Genomic DNA, 19,902 nt, shown 5'->3' with positions numbered 1-19,902 from the left:
AGGGAGGCATCTCATAATTCACTTCTGAGTACCTGAGATACTTCAGTAGGTAAAAAGACGACCATTTTTGAAAATTTAAATTTTTATTCTAATTTATATAATAGTAATTAGTAATAATAATAATAATAATATTTTATTGAATGTTTGTTATATACCAAGGTATAGATACTATTATTACCAGTCCCAATAAGTGTTTTTCCACAACACCAAGCAACTCTCCTGTTCGCAGCAGACAGGCTGGGTTTCTTACAAATTTAAATCAATTCTGAACTATGTACCTGGAGATAGTGTCAGATCCCACAAGTTAAGGGTTCAGTCCCCCAGGACTGCTCATCCTCTCCCTACTTCAGTTGCCAATCACAAGTTAGGTTGTTACCTATTCTTACCTGTTGGCTTACATAAATTGAAATTTTACACAGCTCTCTCCTTGGGTTCAATTAATTTGCTTAGAGTCACTCCCAGGACTCAGAGAAACATTTTCGTGTGTTTACCAGTTTGTTGTAAAGGATATGATGAAGGACATGGAAGAAGAGCTGGAAGAAGAGGTACATAGAATGAGGTCCAGAAGGGTCCTAAGCGCAGGAACTTCTCGTCCTGCGGAGTTTAGGGTGTGCCATTCTCCCAGCCTGTGGGTGTGTTCTGACTGACCAGCCTGGAAGCTCTCTGCACCCCCCTCCTTTTGGGTTTTATAGAGGCGTCATTACATGGACAAGATTGATTGAATCATTGGCCATCATTGACTGAACGGGTCTCCTGCCTCTCTCCCCTCCCTGGAGGTCTGTGGGGATGGAGCTGGACGTTCCAACCTCCTAATCACATGGTTGGTTACACTGGCCAGCATTCTGGGGGCTTTCCAAAAAGTGGCTCATTAGCATGAACCCAGGTGTGATTGAAAGGGGCTTGTTAGGAGCAAGAAGACACTAACACTGCTCTCGCCTCTGTGGCTTTGGAACTATTTCAGGAACCAGTGATGAAGGAACGAATAACAAAAGATGCTGCCATTGCTCTTATGATTAGGAAATTCCAAGATTTGGGGGAACTGTTAGGCAGGAATAATGGATAAAGACCAAATACATATTTTATTATAAGTCATAATATGATGTGCATTTTATGGATGAGGAAAAAAAGGTTCACAGGGGTTAATAAAGTTGTTCATAGCCGTACAGCCAGTAATTTTTACGATTTGACTCCAGAGCCCCACTTGCTTTTGTATTTTTAAATTAACCATTAGGCTTCATGCACTTGTGCCTTTAGCTGTTCACTCTTCACTACAGTGTTTATTCTTTTCTGTACCTGTATTTGGAGTTAAATATCCTGCTAGTGATATTTTTTGAAGAAGATAAAACCAAAGTGCAAAAAGTATTCCTTAGAGATTTTTTTATAGCAACATACTTGTAAAAATGGAGATCTTTAGAGGGTAAAAAGTGCTTTTTTGCATATGTGATTTCCACTAGTCTTTAAAACAATCCTCTGTGGAATATAGGATGGCTGATCTCATCTTTTCAGTGATGAGACTAAAACTCAGACACTAAAAATTTGTGACTTATTAAAGGTTGCAAAGGCAGTTAGTGGCAGAGCCTGGTGACAGAGCCTGGGTTTGAAGCCCTACAACTCAAAATTCAAATTAAGAATTCTTTCTTGTACACTGTGGTGCTTTTCCACCAAATTAGGTTGGGTTTCTTTTCTTTTACATACCAAGGTCACAGCTGTTGAGTAATTTTTTCTTAGAGAACTTTTGTTGTCATTACTATAGTGAATTTAGCTGAGACAAAATCCTCGTCATTAAGACTTTTTTCCCCCTAGTTGTATTTCTAGTTAGAAAAGAGTATTTCTTGGGAAGTGAAGTCTTACCAGTGTTGTCAGATTCTTAAAATAATACCATGTTTAAATTTAACTGAAGATAGATTATAAAGCACACATACCCAGTTATTTTACACCTTGTAATTACATGGTCATCTGTTTTCCCTTGAACTTCTAAGAGTTAGACCCTGTTTTCTCTTGACTAAAGTCGTGTTACTTTATGTTGTGGTTGGTTATGCAAAATTGTTAGGTCAGCAAAATTTTCAGATGTTTATTCACCCGTAGGACATTCTTCAAATTTAAATACATTTTTGTGTTTGAGATTTGTGTTTTCCTTTTTGTTTACATTTTTATGTCAAGAAACAAAATCCTTTGATCATGTATTTTATCAGAAGGCCTGTTAGCAATTGTAACCATTAAAAACACTTAACTAACATCTCTTAGTGCTGATGCTGAACTCTGCCTACACAGAGCAGGTTATAGGACTTGGACTCTATGTTTTAAGTGATTACAGTTTATCCTAATAAACCTCTTTTGGTGTTGGCAAAAGTGATTTATAGCCATTCAGATCACTGAACTTCAGTATTACCTATGTTTAAGATATTTTATAAGTATCGTGCAATAACCTGTTGTGCCACTGGATTTATGCTGTTTTAGATATTTTATTATAAAAAGCATCATGAAAGTTGTCCATGAGTTGATGAAAAAGGAGGAAATTAACAATTTGATGTGCATTTGTCATAATTCTTGATTTTTCTTCCCTCCTTTATAGGCTTCTCATTTCTTCTGGGGATTGTGGGCTTTGATTCAGGCCAAATACTCTACTATTGAGTTTGATTTCCTTGGGTAAGTTTCAATTTTACTGTATGCATTACACTTGTCTCAATTTTTTGGACCAACATTTAGAGCTCATAGAGGATGTTGCAGGGATTATTTTCCGTCAAATGTTACAAAGGTCGCATACATTTAATAATTAGTCTGCAGGGAAATCTGGTATATTAAATGTTTGCAATATGAGAAAAGTGTCCAATAGGTGGTGCAATAAACTAAAAATATGTCCTTTGGAAATCTTAAAACTAAAGAAAAATTCAGCTGAAGGGTGAGTAGAAATAAAGGAAGGATTAAGTCAGCTTTGACTAATTCTGTTATTATTCTCTTTTCTTACTAGGTATGCAATTGTTCGTTTTAACCAGTACTTTAAAATGAAGCCTGAGGTTACTGCATTAAAAGTGCCTGAGTAAAGAAGAGATTTAATTATTCTGAAGTAGCTGAACAATGCTTGTGAATCTCAAGAAACTCTGAAAAGCCAATATTTGTTAAAGTTCTGTTCTTTAATTTGGTTATTTCTCCTTATAAATTAGGCCTCTAAACAACCGATTTAATTTTTAAATACACTGAGTGATGTCAAGAAGTATAATTACTGCTATCAGTATGTGGTGGATTAGAAATTTGTTAAATCTGCAAAAAGGTATAAAGATGTCAGCTTAATCCTTTCTTTGGCAATTTAATCCATGTTATATGTGAATTATTTATTGTAAGTTTAACATGGTTCTGTGACTGCTTTCCTCTGTTTCATCTGTTTGTTGAGTGTAAGCAATGAAAATTTCCAGAGAAAACTTTTAAGTTTTACTTTAGTAAGATTAATTTTAGTTAACATTCTAACTTTCAGTGTGAATTTTATATCTTGATACACTGTAAGTAAAATCAATCATTCACTCTTGAAATGCCAGACACTGATATATAGATAATAGAATGTGCATAGAAAAATATGTTTAGGAGGGTGAAATACATTTACTGTATATGCTAGTGGTGCATCTTATTGAATTGAATATTGTGAAGTGGTTTTTTTTTTTTTTGAAATATATCTTAGATTTAAATTCCCTCTCCCTACGTAGTCTGGCGATATAAATATTAATGCTTACATATAATACTAGAATAGAAATGATTTTGTTACCAAAATCTGCATTAAATAATCTGTTCATATTCATATACTAAATATTGCCATTTAAGTTACTAGTTTTAAAATTTTTATTATATCAAATTGTTTCTAACCCAAAATTTTGCTTTACTTATTGAGATGTTCTATGTTTTTGTTTGTTGTTAAATAGTAGTTAGTAGAACAATTACTAATATTTGAAGCAAAGAATGTTTGTCATACTTGGGAACAAGGAAATGTCATTTAGATTAATGTTTTTTACCTCTCCAGATTCATTCCTTACATCTTGATTTTGTTTTAGTTTGGCTCCATGTCCTTAGAGTGATAACAAATGATTATTTGATAGCTATAGGTTCAGAGAAATAAGATGAGGCAGTTAAAAGAATTAAATAAGGAACATTTAGGGTGTTGATCTTGCACACTTGAAATCTGACATAACAAAATGTGAATTAAGCAGAGTTACTCATTGCAGGGCTTCTGTTTGTTTTGATTTCACTTGATGTTGTTTAAGCATATTTTTCCTTTTGTTTGGGAGTCAGAGATGGCAATTATTATACAGAAGGAAGTTCGATTTTTGGGATGAGTAGGCCTCAAGTTTTGAAGACTGCTGTGTGGAGTTGAGCGCTCAAGGTTAACTCTACTTAGAAAATTAGTCTGACAAGCTTTGCACTTTGGTCACATAAGTGCCCATGTACAAAGTTGGCTTAATGGACCTGCATATTTCAGAATATGCAACTACAAATTTATCCTCTGAGCAATCTTCTGGGGAGTCTGATGTATTATTCCAAATGATTTATATTCTCAGATAAGTGCTTTAAAATACTTGGATTATCTCAAGATGTTTAAAGCTAATAAAGTAAGTAGAAACACTTAAAGGCCATTTTAAATGGTAAATTCTAGTTATATAAATAGAACCTTAAAATCTCTTCGTGTCTGTAACAGTGTTAGACCACCGTTTGTTTTCTACCTCCCCAATGTTACAAATGTTCACTTCTGTTTTTATAAACCATATTACTGTAGGATTAATAGAATTTTACCTAACTGATAAATGAATGGAACCAATTAAACAATTGATACCTTTTTATATAATGTTAGTGTGAACTGGAAAATTGTTTTTGGTGGAATTTTCATCTGTGATAGGAACATTCTCTTAGAATGATGAAGGATAGATAATACTTTGATTTTTTTTTTTCCGACTTCTTAAACTGCAACAGTATATATTTTGGAGAACTAGGGGAGAGAAGATCATTTTTCTACCTTACTCCATATTCTTTAAATTGGTTTGAATAGCAATTCACTGAGCCTTTACTGGTAGACCGTGCATAACTTAGTGTGATCCTATTGTGAGCATTTCCGAGAGATTAATACAGAAGTGAATGTAAAAGGGAATGATGCTCTTACTTAAGTCCTAGACATATGCAGAGAATCTTGGGAACAAAATGAAATACTTAAATATTTCCCCCACTTCTGGGCTAGATTTTGGGTGGTATGATGCTCCCACTTCCTATACAGGTTTTTGGGATCATGTTGCAGACTAATTATAAGATTTAAAATTGCTTCCCTTTTAATAGTGCATTTAAAGGATTCTAAAGAGAAAACATCCGTCTAAAACTTGTCCTGTGGCTTGTTGAGATGTCTGTTGCCTTTTTTAAGTTAAGCTAAGGAATTTGAATGCCTTACCTAATAACTAGTAGTAAGCTTATTTTATAAATATGAAAATGGTTGTTAGAGAAGTGGCATTCATGTAGACTCATTGTTAATCAATAGACCATAGTGGCCTGGATGCTTGAACAAGCAAAATTCCACTTTTTTTTCTTTACTTACTTTTTTTCCTTATATACTTGTATGATCTTACCTGACTAGTAATATGTGATTTTTTTTTTCCCTCCTGACCCCATGCCCATACTACCATTAGATGTGGTAGTAAATCATACTGTTCACATGATCATTTGAGATCAATATGAGCACAAAACTCATCAACTAGGTCTGCCTGGAATGTATATAAGACAGTGTAAATAAAAATTTGTAAAATAGTGTGAATTGTATCTTGCATATGAGATTGTGTACGGTTTTGCAGTCTCTTCCCTTTTGTTGAAATTTTCTGTAAGGAAATGATCAGCTCGTTGGTTTTAGACTGGAAATAGCCAACAATTCTGGATGCACAGTGGGATAACAAGAGGAACTGGAAATAGGGTTTATGAGTTTTTGTAACTACACTTATTTATTTAGCTTCTCGGTGCCTAATATTACTTTTCTTTATTCTTTAGTTGGTCATTAGTTTTTGGGGGTTAGATTCCTGCAAACAGTGAATCGGTATACTGTTAGAATTCCATTCTTTGAGTCATGATTCTAAGCTAAAGCAAATTAAAAATATAATTTGGTGATTGCAAACTGAAGTATTATCCTTTCATATTTTCAAGGTTGCTTTTTTCTACAAAAATCCTTGAAATTTTATATATCTCAATGTGAATATAAATCTCATTGAAAAGAGATAGGATAAATAGTAGCTCTTAGTTCAACTTAAGCATATCTCAGTTGGCTTCTCTAAATAAAAAGTTCATTATGGGATTGTAAAAGAAAAGATATAAGTACTCTTGTTGACTTCCACTTCCATTTCTGTTGGACTAAAAATATTTTTCTTAACTTCATAAACATAGTACTGTATTGCCCAGATGTAGAGGAAAAAAGTTCCCCAAACATTCTCAATTAAAAGTTAAAAACCTCTACTTAAGAAAGTGTATTCTTTTTTTAACAGTATACAAAGCCTCTGTACCATTTTGGAATTCTTTTGTAATATAAATGAGAATAGTATCATTTGATTTTTTGCTTTAAATTGCTTTTAATAAGCATTTTATACTGCATTCCAAAGTAATATAGACTTAAGCTTTTAATATTAAGCAGTCATTCAGTTGATGGACAAAGTTACCAATGCTTTATGCTAGGAGGAGAGTTACTGGCAACAACTTGCACTACTTGACACAAAGGGCAAGCGCTAGTAATTGTGCATAGAGGAAAATGAATTACGAGTATGTGGTACAGCAGCTTTACCTTTTTCAAAATTGATTTGCTCTGATCTTTCTTTGTTGGTTAGATTTTAGAATGTCCTTTGGCTGGAAACTTAGTTGCATATTAAGGCAATCTACTTTGTCCCCTTTTTAAAAGAAAGACATTAGTTTTATTGACCAGCTATTTTTCCCTATTACATAACACTTGTGTGATTATGGTGTTATGTCTTGGGTTTGATATCTTTGGACAGAAAGGTACATTATTTTAAATGAATTTTTTCCCCACCTTTGATGCTTAAGTGTAAATGTAAAATGTTTATTTGCTATGAAATTAAAATGCATGGGTTTGCATTACTTGAATACTTGAAAACTGATATTAATAAGATGTATTACATAATGAATTTACTTTCTGAACACAGTTTTTAACACTAAAAATTTTCATTTCTAGATTTTAATTTGAAATGGAGTGTAGATTTCAGTTATTTGAGTGGAAAAAAAATAATGATCATAGTCACAGAAAAATACCCTTTTGTGTCTGAATTATCCAAAGTCCAACTTGTTGGTAGGTTTGTCTCCCAAAATCTGCTTTCTCTTCTTTCCTATACTTAATGCCCTTACTAGCTACTGATACTATCAAACAGCAGGTTGAAATGAAATTTGTTTTCTTTATGAATCCTGTAGCTTTTCTAGTTATAAAAAAAAAGTTCTGTAAAATACTCTTAGTTCTGAAATGTAGGCATAGTTTTTGTTTACATCTTACCCATCAATGGTATAAATATCATTAACCATTTTAAGAAATCACAAGATGCTTATAAAAACTGAAAACATTACATATTGTATGTGAAATAGTGATGGGTAAGAAAAAGCTGGCTAATTTGTTGAATTGTTCCATTAATTTCAAAACTCTTAAAGAAGGAACTTTCAGAGATAGGTTGAGACCTAATGGTATCCATGTAGACTAGCTCCTGTGATCTTGAAAAGACCCCAAAAAGGGAGTGGAGTAGATCAAAGTATTTACTTGCCATGTTTGTGGTGTGCTGTTACTTAAATTTAGGCAGTGACACACTCAAATTTTTATTGCCCAATATTCTGAAGAAGTTTCTTGTAATTTATCTGTACCTAAGGGAACTATAAATTAGTGGAGTCTGCAAAGAGGAAATTTTCTGACTGTACTGTATTTAGGAGCCAGCTGTGTGAATTTCCCTGATAAGAAGTATTTGAATTTGAAATAAACTATTGTTATTAAGGAAGAAGACGGCATTATTCCCTGTTCTTAAGTGATAATCTCCTTACTCATTTTCAGAAGAAAAACATAATTGTCATTGCATTAGCTGTCTGCTGAATTGGGAAATTGTGGCATAAAGCTTAAATCTGTGTTTATCACATGTGAACCACAGTAGTATAATGCTGCTTTGTATATACTGTAAGTGCTACAAATAGTCTCAGCACTGAAATTGTATTGATACCTCTCAAATGAATGCAACTTTTTGATGTAGGTGTTTTGATATGCCTCAAAGTATCTGGGTGTCTGAGAATTTGTTAACTGTTTGAAAATGAAGATACTTCCTGTTTTTTTTCATACTTTCATGTTTAAAATTTAGTTTTTACATTTTTGCTACTGTTAATTTAAGTAAAATTTATTCTGTGGATAAAGTGGGGTTGCCAGTGAAGTAAATTAAGAACAGCCTCATTCATGTAGCTTAAGTAAAAATACATTTTTGCTGTATGTTCATAAACTTTTAATGAAGCTTTTTGTATTTCTGTTTAAATATAAGTGATGTTTAGGCTTTATTTCTGTTTAAGGCCTTTTACCATTGATTAAATGAAGGAATGTATCTTTTTGAGAAGATTTATATTCTGTAAATAAAAATTGGTTGTAACAATAAAGTTGGGATCTAACTGCAGTGTAACCATAAATCTTGTTATTTCATCTTTTGTGGTTTTCCGCTTTTTGGGAAAAGAAGACTTTTCAAGGTTAGTGTATGATTATTTGTATATTTGAAGTCATTCTTTAAATTCCTAATTCTTTGGTTTAATGTTAAAAAGTTTTGAAAGAAGTTTACTTTTGAAAATTCGGTTGAGATGCAGTGGAATGTTATACACATTATGAACAAATTCTGTTTACTTAGTTTAAAAATTCATTCTTCTAACCATTATATTTTGTGTCTTCACTGCTTGGGGCTAAAAATATTGATGAAAGAAGACACTGTCGGGGACTTAGCTTTTTTTTTTTATTATTGTATCATTAATATACAATTATATGAACATCATTGTGGTTACTAGATTCCCCCCATTATCAAGTCCCCCCCACATACCCCATTACAGTCACTGTCCATCAGCATAGGAAGATGCTATAGAGTCACTACTTGTATTCTCTGTGCTGTACTTCCTTCCTTGTGCCCCCCCTACATTATGTGTGCTAATCATAATGCCACTTAATCCTCTTGTCCCTCCCTTTGCACCCACTCTCCCCAGTTCCTTTCCCTTTGGTAATTGTTAGTCCATTCTTGGGTTCTGTGAGTCTGCTGCTGTTTTGTTCCTTCAGTTTCTGCTTTGCTATATTCCACAGATGAGTGAAATCATTTGATACTTGTCTTTCTCTGCCTGGCTTATTTCACTGAGCATAATACCCTCTAGCTCCATCCATGTTGTTGCAAATGGTAGGATTTGTTTTCTTGTGGCTGAATAATATTCCATTGTGTATATGTACCACATCTTTTTTATCCATTCATCTACTGATGGGACTTAGCATTTTATATCTAGACAGGGCGTATCCATTCAACTAATGTTTATTAAGTTCTTTTTAATTACCAGGTAATGTGATAGATGGTGTAGATAAAAAGATAAGGCGGCTCTACCTTCCTGTAATGGTTGTCATGGAGATCAGTATCCCCCAGCCAAAATTCCACAAAAGTGATGTGTCCTTGTTAGAGTCTCACATCTGAGGAACTAACTGTTGGTGTTCTTTTTGATTACCAGGTCAAAATATTGTTTCGTGTCTTCACTGTATTGTTATTTTTCCCCTTGTAACTAATAAGCAATCTTTCGGGATATACTTTAAGATTACCCGTTTTCCTCCTCTGATTTAGCAATACTTGATAATTGTCTAAAGCAGCCTATTGTGATGGCTGCAAAGTAGTTATTTTTCAGTTCTGCTACCTGCTTCACATACCTTAGACTTTTATTTTAAGAAATCATCATCTGTGTGTCTATCTTTGTATCAGTCATCTACCATCCATGTGAGACTTTAAGTACAGACTTAGGTCTCTATTTAGTGGATTATAATCTGTTACTGTATTTACTGCTGTTAAAATCACCTGAGATTTGGCTTAGTGGAGGCCCATTAAATCTGCTTCCTATGTCCTTTTGATGTGTCACCATTTTTTGAGCACTTACTTTCTAGTAAAGATGTTCCTGACCAATTTTGTATCTTTCCTTCCGGAGCCCTGGAATCGGCCATTTCTCCAAGGAGCTGGGTTCCTTTTAGGGGTAATGGTACTTAGAAACTTAGATCAGAGAAGTAGGTATTCTCATTGCTCCTGGTATAAAAGGGCACTGGTCTTAGGCCCTTTTAGCTGGCAGAGCTGGGAACACATACACACACACATATTATATGCACAATATATATAAATACTTTAGAAATTGTGAGACCATACAGACCTGCAATTTCTAATCCAACTTTACAAAATTCTTGCCTCTCCCATTTCATATTTGTTTCTCTTTTCCTTATTCTGATGATAGAGGTTTTTTAAGAAAACAATAGAGTTGATGTACTCTTTTCACTATCATTTGAGGTGTATGATAATATATTACTAGTGATTTGATTAAATTGGGTTCTGCCAGATCCTCATTCTCTCCTTTCAGTAAGTTATCTTTTGAGAGGGGATACTTTGACACTTTATTCTTATTATTTTTTTGCTATTAATTTTAGCATCAGTTGGCAGTGTGTGCCTATAACAATTGTGGTTTGTCTGATGTTGATTTTCTATTTCCCTCTTTTCATTTAATAAATTGGTATTTTACTGTAAGGAAGAGCTGTTGTATTTATTGAACTAAGTAAAGACACAAGAATGTTTAACACTCTGGGCTATAATCCATTATAGTAATTTTGTTGCTCCATTTGTTCTACTTTGGTGACGGAGAGCTCCTTACTTCGGCTGCTGTATCCTTTTGACATGCTCACATTTACTATTTGAGCACTTCCGTTTCCTGCAACAGGTGTTCCGGGCTACACTTGTACCTTCCCTGCCCCAGCCCTCAATTCAACTAATTCTTCAGGAAGCACTGACATTTTTAACTTTCAAGGATGATATTTAAAACTGAAATTTGGGTGCCAGATGTGTTCATTGTTACTGGGATGTTGCTACTTCAGTTGACAGAATTAGGAAATTATATATATATGTGTGTGTGTGTGTGTGTGTGTATATATATATGCGTCATATAATAACATCTACATTTTTTTAACATTTTGAAATAAATAGAAAAGTAACAAGAATAGTGCATTCCCATATATCAGTTTCCAAAGTTCTTCAATATTTAACTTCCTTTGCTCTTATCATTTTCTATTATTTGTGTGTGTGTGAATTGAGAGCAGTTTGCACACATAGATCTCTGTCCCTCAATACTTGTATTACCTACGAACACTGTCTTGTGATTTACATTGTTTCTGATAAGTCGGTGATCATTCAAATGAATCTTCCTCTATGTGGCATACCACGTTTTTCTGACCCTCTTTAAGAGTATTTAGTTGGTTTTCAGCAATTTGATTTTGATGTGTTTAGGTAGATTTCCTTTGTATTTATTATCCTGCTTGGATTTTGACCCTTTTGAATCTGTAAATTTTGGGGATTCAAAACTTACACACACACTTATTTTGGGGAAAGTTTCAGCCATAATTCAAGTATATATTCTGACTCATTCTCCTTTATATGAGTCTCTAATTACACTAATGGGACTATTTGATATTGCTCAACAGGTCACTAGTGCTCCGCTCATTATTTTCCCAGTATTAGTTTCCTCTCCTTTTCAGATTTGATTATTTCTATTGCTCTGCCTTCATATTTCACTGACTTTTTCCCCCTCTCACTGCCAAATTGTTGATGCCCATCCAGTGACTTTTTTCATTTTGCATGCTTGCTGTTCTAGTATTTCTGTGATTATTTTTAAGAGTTTTTCTTTTTTGAGATTTCCTGCTTATTCATCACTAAAGTATAGTCTTTACATCCTTGAACATAGTTAAAATTGCTATAAAATCCTTTTCCACTAATTTCAACAATTGGGTCATCTCTGGGACTATCTGTTGATTTGGTTTCTTTTCAGTTTGGTTCATATTGTTTGTGTGCTTTGTAGTTTTGATTTGTGGACATTGTGATTATTTAGTAGAGACTTGATTCTGTTAGGATCCTCTGAAAAGTATTGATTGTGTTTGTTTTAGTAGGCATATAACTTGGCTGTACTCAAGCCTCAAACTGGTTCCTCTTTTGTGGACAGCAGCCAAAATTTTTGGTCAGTTTTTTGTTTGTTTTTTAAGCTTTGGCTGAGCTGCTTGGCGGATGCCCCACACGTGTAGTAGAGAGGGCAGCCAGAGATTGAGGCACACTATATATGCAGATTTTTATTTCTAACTCCAAAATCACACTATATATGCAGATTCTAGTGCTGCCTTTCTGGGTCTTTTGGAATCTCTATACTTTTTAGCTGTTGAGGTTGTGAACTCTGCCCTCTCATTCTTCAAATAAATAAGACAGCAGGTTTTCTGGATTTTAGTTGCCCCACAATCTTCTGACTTACGGCTTGCCCTCAGGCATAACATTGATAAACTGGTAAATCTAGGGCCATTTTCTTCTAAGTGTAAATTCTGCTCTAGTTTCTTTTTGCTCTTGGTTGCTCTCTATTGCTTTTGGATAGTTTTATGTATTTTATCTCAAGTTTATAGTTACCTGTGGGAACACTGATCCAGTGGAGCTGTTCCTCCATCATTCAGCATGTAACCTTTCTATCACAGCTTTTTTAGTTGGTAACAATTGATATTTTAAATTGGTAGAAATGTTCAATTTGGTAAATGTTCTGAAATTTTCTGTAATTACTGCAAAAGTGAAATTAGCATTTTGACTTTGCAGTATTTTAATAATTACTTTTTGGAAATTGTGGAATTTGTATTTCCCTTTTTACTCAAGAGATATTTAATAGAAATTTGTTTAATTTCTAGGTTGCAGGGCCTTTTTTTGGTTTTGTTCTTAGTATCTTCATTTATTCCATTGTGATCACAGACTGTAATATTTATACTTTATGGAAATTATTGATGTTTTGTTCTAATATGTGATCCAGTTTTGAAAATGTTCCACATGTTCTTGAGTGGCAGGAAGAAGGTATATTCTCTGTTGTCAGGGTGTGGTGGTATACACACACACTTATTATGCATATATATATATATATATATACAGTCCAATCTCTCTTCATGGATTCCGTATCTGAATTTGCTTACTTGCAAAAATTTATTTCTAATTCCAAAATCAATTCTTGGGGCAATTGGGGTCATTTGTGGGCATGTGCACATGCAGGGTGATGAGAAATTTGGGTTGCCCCACATGGGCATTGCCTGCTGAGATGGAACAAGCTGACACTGTACCTTCTTGTTTCAGCTCTCATACCGTAAACAAATGTCCTTTTCAGTGTTGCATTTTTTCACCTTTTTATGCTTTTTGTTGGCATTTTCACTGTTTAAAAAGACTCGCAAGCATAGCGCTGAAGTCTTGGTTAATTTGGTCTCATTTTTTTTTACCTTCAAATCTTCTCATCCTCTGCCTGATAGAGAGCAATGCCCATCTGCTTATAGGTCTGGCACATAACAGTCTTGTTCAAATCTCAGTGCTTTTTTCCCATGCTTCTCATCTTCTTGACCAAGTTAATTCTTGTTTTGTTAAAACTTTAAAACTATTCAAACTACTTTGGAAGTATGACATCCAGAAAGCCATGTCTGCGTGGTCAGTTGTCCCTTCTGGCCCTCTTCCCTTAACCTCACTGCTGTGAGGTTAATATACAAATAAAACAACACCTTTTATCAATGAAGTTAAAATTGTTCACAGGTTCACCTCCCAAAGTAGATTTTATGTTTCTTAATGACGTGAGCTTCCTTTATAGTGTAACCTTACATAGTGCTAGGTACATAATGGAACTTTTCTTAGTTTATTAACAAATCAAAGTACTGAATAGGAAATATTTCTAATCCAGCAAAAAAGGAAATAAAAGACAGTATTTGATCTTGGAGAGAGAGAAATCCTGGAAATAGCTCTCCATAATAACTTTTTCTGAGTTGATACAATATAGGAAATCTTCCGTCACATTTTGGAGGTATGAGTTTCCAGACCACTGCAATAAATTGAGTATCATAATAAAGTGAGTCAAATGCATTTTTTGATTTCCCAGTGCATGTAAAAGTTATCTTTACACTATTCTATTAAGTGTGCGATAGCATTGTATCTTAAAAAATCGTGCATGCCTTAATTAAAAAATTTTTATTAGAAAATTTCAATCATGTCAGCTTTCATTGAGCTGTCACTGATCACAGACCATCATAACAAGTATAATAATAACAAAAAAGCTTGAAATACTTTGAGAATTACCGAAATGTGACAGACATGAAGTGAGCAAATGCAGCTAGAAACTTGGTGCCAAGGGACTTGCTCAACACGGTAGCCACAAACCTGTAGATGTAGAAAAGGAACATGTGAAGTACAGTCAAGTGAACACAGTGAGACGAGGTATGCCTGTCCTTTATTGGGAAGCAGTAGTACTTCATTCCTTTGGAAGTCAGAATCCAGTTTATTTTTTACTGTATACTTCTTCATGGTTTGGTGTTTATTTTGCTGAGCCCACGTTTAGAGAATTATGTAGGTACTTGATTAACTGCCTTTGATTTCCTAGGGGTGACCAGAGTTTAAGCGTTCTCAGCATCGAGCGTCTCAGCAGCTTTTCAGGTCCCACACAGTGTCTACTTCTTAGCAAAAAAAGTATGTCCATAACATTTTCTCTCTAGATAGATTTTCAGTCAAAATCTTTAATTGTTATTTTCATAATATTGCATGCGTATCAATGTTACCCAAGCCAACCAGCATTGCCTTATACCTCATTGTTTCAAGTGGCCATCATTAATAATTTGTTATGTAGGCAGCTACTTATTTTTTTCTAAAGGTTTGGCAGTTGCATTGGATTATCTTTTCTGCTCCTTTCACCTACCATAGTATCACAAAAGAGGAATCACCTTGAAACTATTTTTTGACATAACGGTTTTTTTTACTGCTTTAATTCAACACAAAATGATCAAACATCCTAGTTTTTTCTGCAGTTTCTCTAGTAGGGTTTTCTAAAGTTTTTGTGAATCTAATAGTTGAGATATTAGTCTCTTTTATAAAAACACTTATGTAGTCATTAGTTGAAAAAGGATTGCCATTTTAATCTCACCCCATTTTAAGACTATAACTCAAACTGTCTCTTTTTTCCTAGTTTTGTAATACTCGGAAATAATTTAAAATTTTATTGTACTTCTTGCAGTTTTTTTTTTTCCTTCTCCCTCATGGAAGCAGAAGGCTGTATAGGTGCCTTGTAAAAGGCTGTATTGGTGACGTCCCTAACAAGAACCTAAAGCAGTCTTGCTAAAAAAGATTTCTGAGTTCAACCATTGTGGAAAGCAGTATGGAGGTTCCTCAGAATGCTCAAAATAGAAATACCATTTGATTCAGGAATTCCACTTCTAGGAACTTACCCCAAGAATGCAGCACTCCAGGTTGAAAAAGACAGATGCACCCCTATGTTTATCACAGCACTATTTACAATAGCCAAGAAATGGAAGCAATCTAAGTGTCCCATCAGTAGATGAATGGATAAAGAAGATGTGGTACATATACACAATGGAATATTATTCAGCCATAAGAAGAAAACAAATCCTACAATTCGCAACAACATGGATGGGGCTAGAGGGTATTATGCTCAGTGAAATAAGCCAAGTGGAGAAGGACAACTACCAAATGATTTCACTCATATGTGGAGTATAAGAACAAAGGAAAAACTGAAGGAACAAAACAGCAGCAGAATCATAGAACCCAAGAATGGACTAATAGTTACCAGGGACTGGGAACGATGGGAGGGATAAGGGCAGGGGAAAAGAAAGAGGGCATTACGATTAGCATGTATAGTGCGTGGGGGGCATGGGGAGGGCTGTGCAACACAGAGAAGACAAGTAGTGATTTTACAGCATCTTACTATGCAGATGGACAGTGACTGTGAAGGGGTATGTGGTGGGGGGACTTGGTGAAGGGGGGAACCTAGTAAACATAATGTTCTTTGTGTAATTGTAGATTAATGATACCAAAATTAAAAAAAAAGAAAGATTTCTGAGTTCCAGCTTTGAACTACTCTGTAAAGAAAACTCAACAAGAAAGAAACTCTAACCACTTGACCACATTTGCCAGGGAGTTTCCTTCCTTGGTTAGAGGAGCCTGAGTTTCTTTTTCTTTGTGTTATGTTACCTGATCCTGTAACGACAACAGCTCATTTATGTTTTGTAATAAAAAATGAAATGTAAGGGGTGTTGCTAGTAGCACCAGTCTTTGTGAAGTCTGAATGGAGTTTGACTCAGTGCTTTTTCTTTCCCAACTCGAATATGTTTTTGGAGGTGGCCAGAAACTAGAGGTAAAGTGTTGCCTAGCGGGAAACACTGTTCAGGTGGCAGGAAAGCCAAATGATGACCATGAGTTCTGGGGGCCTCATTTTCACATTTGTGTAAAATCAGATTAAATAAGATTACCTCTACAGTCTCTTCTAGTTCTAAAATGCCAGATACAGTAGCCAAAATACTTTTGAAAAGATTTCATATAAAATTGGGACTATTATTCCATCCCTTTGACATATTACTTCTCTTCCTTCCTGTGTTCCCTACTTAAAATTCCAGCTCACTCCAAAGGTATATAAGCTGCTGATCTTATCAACACTGGCTACCCCAGGGAGGTACTTGTCTTTGGAGGTCTCAGGCTTTGAGTTTTACTTTTCCCATCTTTTGTCTCTGAAATATTACACAGTTTCCTCCTGAACAAGGACCATTTCCACCTAGCTTTGGGATGGTGTTATCTAGACTAAATGTTTGTATTCTGAAATTCATATGTTGTGGTCCTGACCCCCAGTGTGGCTGTATTTGGAGATGAGACCTCTAAGGAAGTAAGTTATTAAGGGTAAATGACTTCATAAGGGTGGGGCCCTGATCTGATAGGATTAGTGTCCTTATGGGAAGAGACACTGGAGAGCTTTTGTGCTCCTTCTTCAAATACACAGGCCGTGCGGAAAGGCCATGTGGCCACACAGCATTTACAATCCAGGAAGAGAGCTCATCAGCCACCTGGTAGACTGGCACCTTGATAGTGGACTTCTAGCCTCTAGAATGCAGACAAAATAGACTTCTATTTTTTTAAGGCACCCAATCTATGGTGTTTTTTTTTTTTTTTTTTGAGAGGGCATCTCTCATATTTATTGATCAAATGGTTGTTAACAACAATAAAATTCAGTATAGGGGGGTCAATGCTCAATGTACAATCATTAATCCATCTCAAGCCTAATTCTCGTCAGTCTCCAATCTTCTGAAGCATAACGAACAAGTTCTTACATGGTGAACGAATTCTTACATAGTGAATAAATTCTTACATGGTGAACAGTACAAGGGCAGTCATCACAGAAACTTTCGGTTTTGATCACGCATTATGACCTATAAACAATCAGGTCAAATATGAATATTCGTTTGATTTTTGTACTTGATTTATATGTTGATCCCACATTTCTCCCTTTATTATTATTATTATTTTTATTTTTAATAAAATGCTGAATTGGTAGGTAGATGCAAGATAAAGGTAGAAAACATAGTTTAGTGCTGTAAGAGGGCAAATGTAGTGATCAGATGATCAGGTGTGTGCCTATGGACTAAGTATTAATCCAGGCTAGACAAGGGCAGCAAAACATCCACGGATGTATGGTGTTTTTTTAATGGCAGCCTGAGCCAACTAATACAGATGGTAGGAATGAGTGCTATCTTAGGATTTTTCTGTTGTAAGTGCATGAGGGAAGTTGTGTGTGTGTATGTTAGGGATGGGAATATATAAATACTGTTTTACAAGGTACGGTCCTTTCTTCTTTGTCTTACCTGAGAAGAGCTTTTCTCCTGAGGATACCACTTAGTCACAGATTCCAAAGCACAGGCTGCCCATTCTTTCATTAGCCATGAGTCCTGGGCTCAGAGACTGGATATTTTCTCAGCCTCCCACTACTATTTCTCTTCAACACTTGCCCTACATGAAGTTCATGAAACATGACTATGCCACCCCCATCGTGTCCTTCTTAACTGTCATTTCTTTTTATTCTGGCCACGTCTCCTTACTCATGAAGGGCTTCAGTATCGGAGCCACATCTTCTCTCCCATGCCTTTTGCCACCATCATCACGGGCAACTTAGCTGTACCCGCAAATATTCCTTCTGGCAACTTAGGCTGAAAAGTTCTTGAAAGTTCTTCAGCTTCTTCAAATTTTAGTGCTCCTCATTTCCATTTCAGATCAATATCCCATAGTCTGTGCCTAATTCATCATCTGAAAATGCTCCCCAGAAATGTAAAACTTGATCATACCAACCTTTAGCTACATTTTCCTGTTCACCTGGCTTTTTTCTTCATTTTTTTCCAACTTACATTTTCTCTAACCTCACTAAAACCTCCAGAATATGGACCTCTTCCTTTTTGGTCCAGAACACCCCTCTTCTGGACTATCATTGTTGTCTAACCTGGGTTCTGGTGGGTCATCTCAGGCCTTTCTGCCCAGCATGCTCAACTACTGACCACCTCTGTTTTTCTCCCACACTGTGCAGCCAATCCTTAGGCTTCAAGGTGTCCCACCATTTGCCTCATGCACTCCTGCCCCTAGGGCTGGCCCTGCTCGGTGACATACTTCTGCTAGACGATGTTCCTATAGTTCCAAAGTTTCCAATGTAGTCTGGGCTTCAAGAGCGGTTCACTTCCAGGGCAGAGGGCTGAGTTATATTCATTTATTAAGTCTGTGTAATTATTCGTCCTAGCAGAGCCTTTCTAGTCAGGTTTGCTCATTCATTTATTAATTCATTCCTTTTATCCATATCTGCCACTCCTATTTGCCTACTCATAAGCAACTATTTTACCATATACCTTTTTTTTTGAATGTAGTTTTATAATATGTATATAGTTTTGTGGGCAATTCCTTTTAATTCACATAACTGATATTTTAACTCAGTTCATTCGTGTTCTTTTTTTCACCATAGACTATATTTTAAAGATAACTTTCTGTAGCCATGTGACTGTGGACTAATAAGGTACTGTTTCTATCAGCTGCATAGTACTTCACAGTGCGTAACCAACACATTTCACCTATCCTTTCTCCCAGCAATGGTCATGCAGATTGTTTCCAACTTTGTCACCACTAATGATACAATAACGAACTTCCTCATTTTATATCTTGTACTGGACACAAGTAACAGCTTCACTGGTAGATATCTAAGGAGAAGAAATGCTGGGTCATAGAGTATGCATGTATTTATTACGACCAAGTAGTACCGGATTACTCTCTGGATTGTTTTAATGTTCCTTTTTTTTTGTGAATAGCATTTCTATTTTATCTGTATCTGTCAATCATCATTTATCTCAAAGGAATATATATATTTTGTCATATATTAAACCTGTTACTACAGGTTATCTCCTTTATTTTGGCTCATATTTGCCTGGTATATATTTTTCCATTGCTTATTTTTAACCTTTCTGTGTCTTTTTGTTCTCGGTGGCTCTTGAAGATAACATTGTATATTTTCAAATTCAATCTGAGAGTCTCTGTCTTTTAATTGGTGAATTAAAACATTTACTTTTAGTGCATTATATTAAAACTTAGTTCTATCTCAGTATTTCATAACATCTATTTATTATACTCTATTTTTTTTTACTCCCTATTTCATTGTATACATAAAGTTTACTATGGCTGATCTAAAAGTTATACATTCTATTTTTATTTTTGTGGTAGCTGACCTTAATTTACAAACCATGCTTAAATTTATTTATCCTAACATGCTGAGTATTTGAACTTACCCATATTTGTGTATCAATGTCAGATT

At 35.0% G+C, this 19,902-nt stretch overlaps 1 protein-coding gene across 1 annotated transcript in view; it reads left to right on the top strand.

Annotated features, from left to right (window-relative positions):
• Positions 1 to 8,645, top strand: part of ETNK1 (ethanolamine kinase 1) — a 54,729-nt gene extending 46,084 nt beyond the window's left edge. The window contains exons 7-8 of the mRNA XM_017669086.3: positions 2,573 to 2,646; positions 2,969 to 8,645. Coding sequence (XP_017524575.2) covers positions 2,573 to 2,646; positions 2,969 to 3,041 — 147 coding nt within the window. The 3' untranslated portion in view covers positions 3,042 to 8,645. The remainder of the gene's footprint in view (positions 1 to 2,572; positions 2,647 to 2,968) is intronic.
• Positions 8,646 to 19,902: the final 11,257 nt, after the last annotated feature.

Source organism: Manis javanica, chromosome 15 (genome assembly GCF_040802235.1).
Source record: "Manis javanica isolate MJ-LG chromosome 15, MJ_LKY, whole genome shotgun sequence".
Lineage (NCBI taxonomy): Eukaryota > Metazoa > Chordata > Mammalia > Pholidota > Manidae > Manis > Manis javanica.
This window is presented reverse-complemented; position numbering and strand designations above follow the sequence as displayed.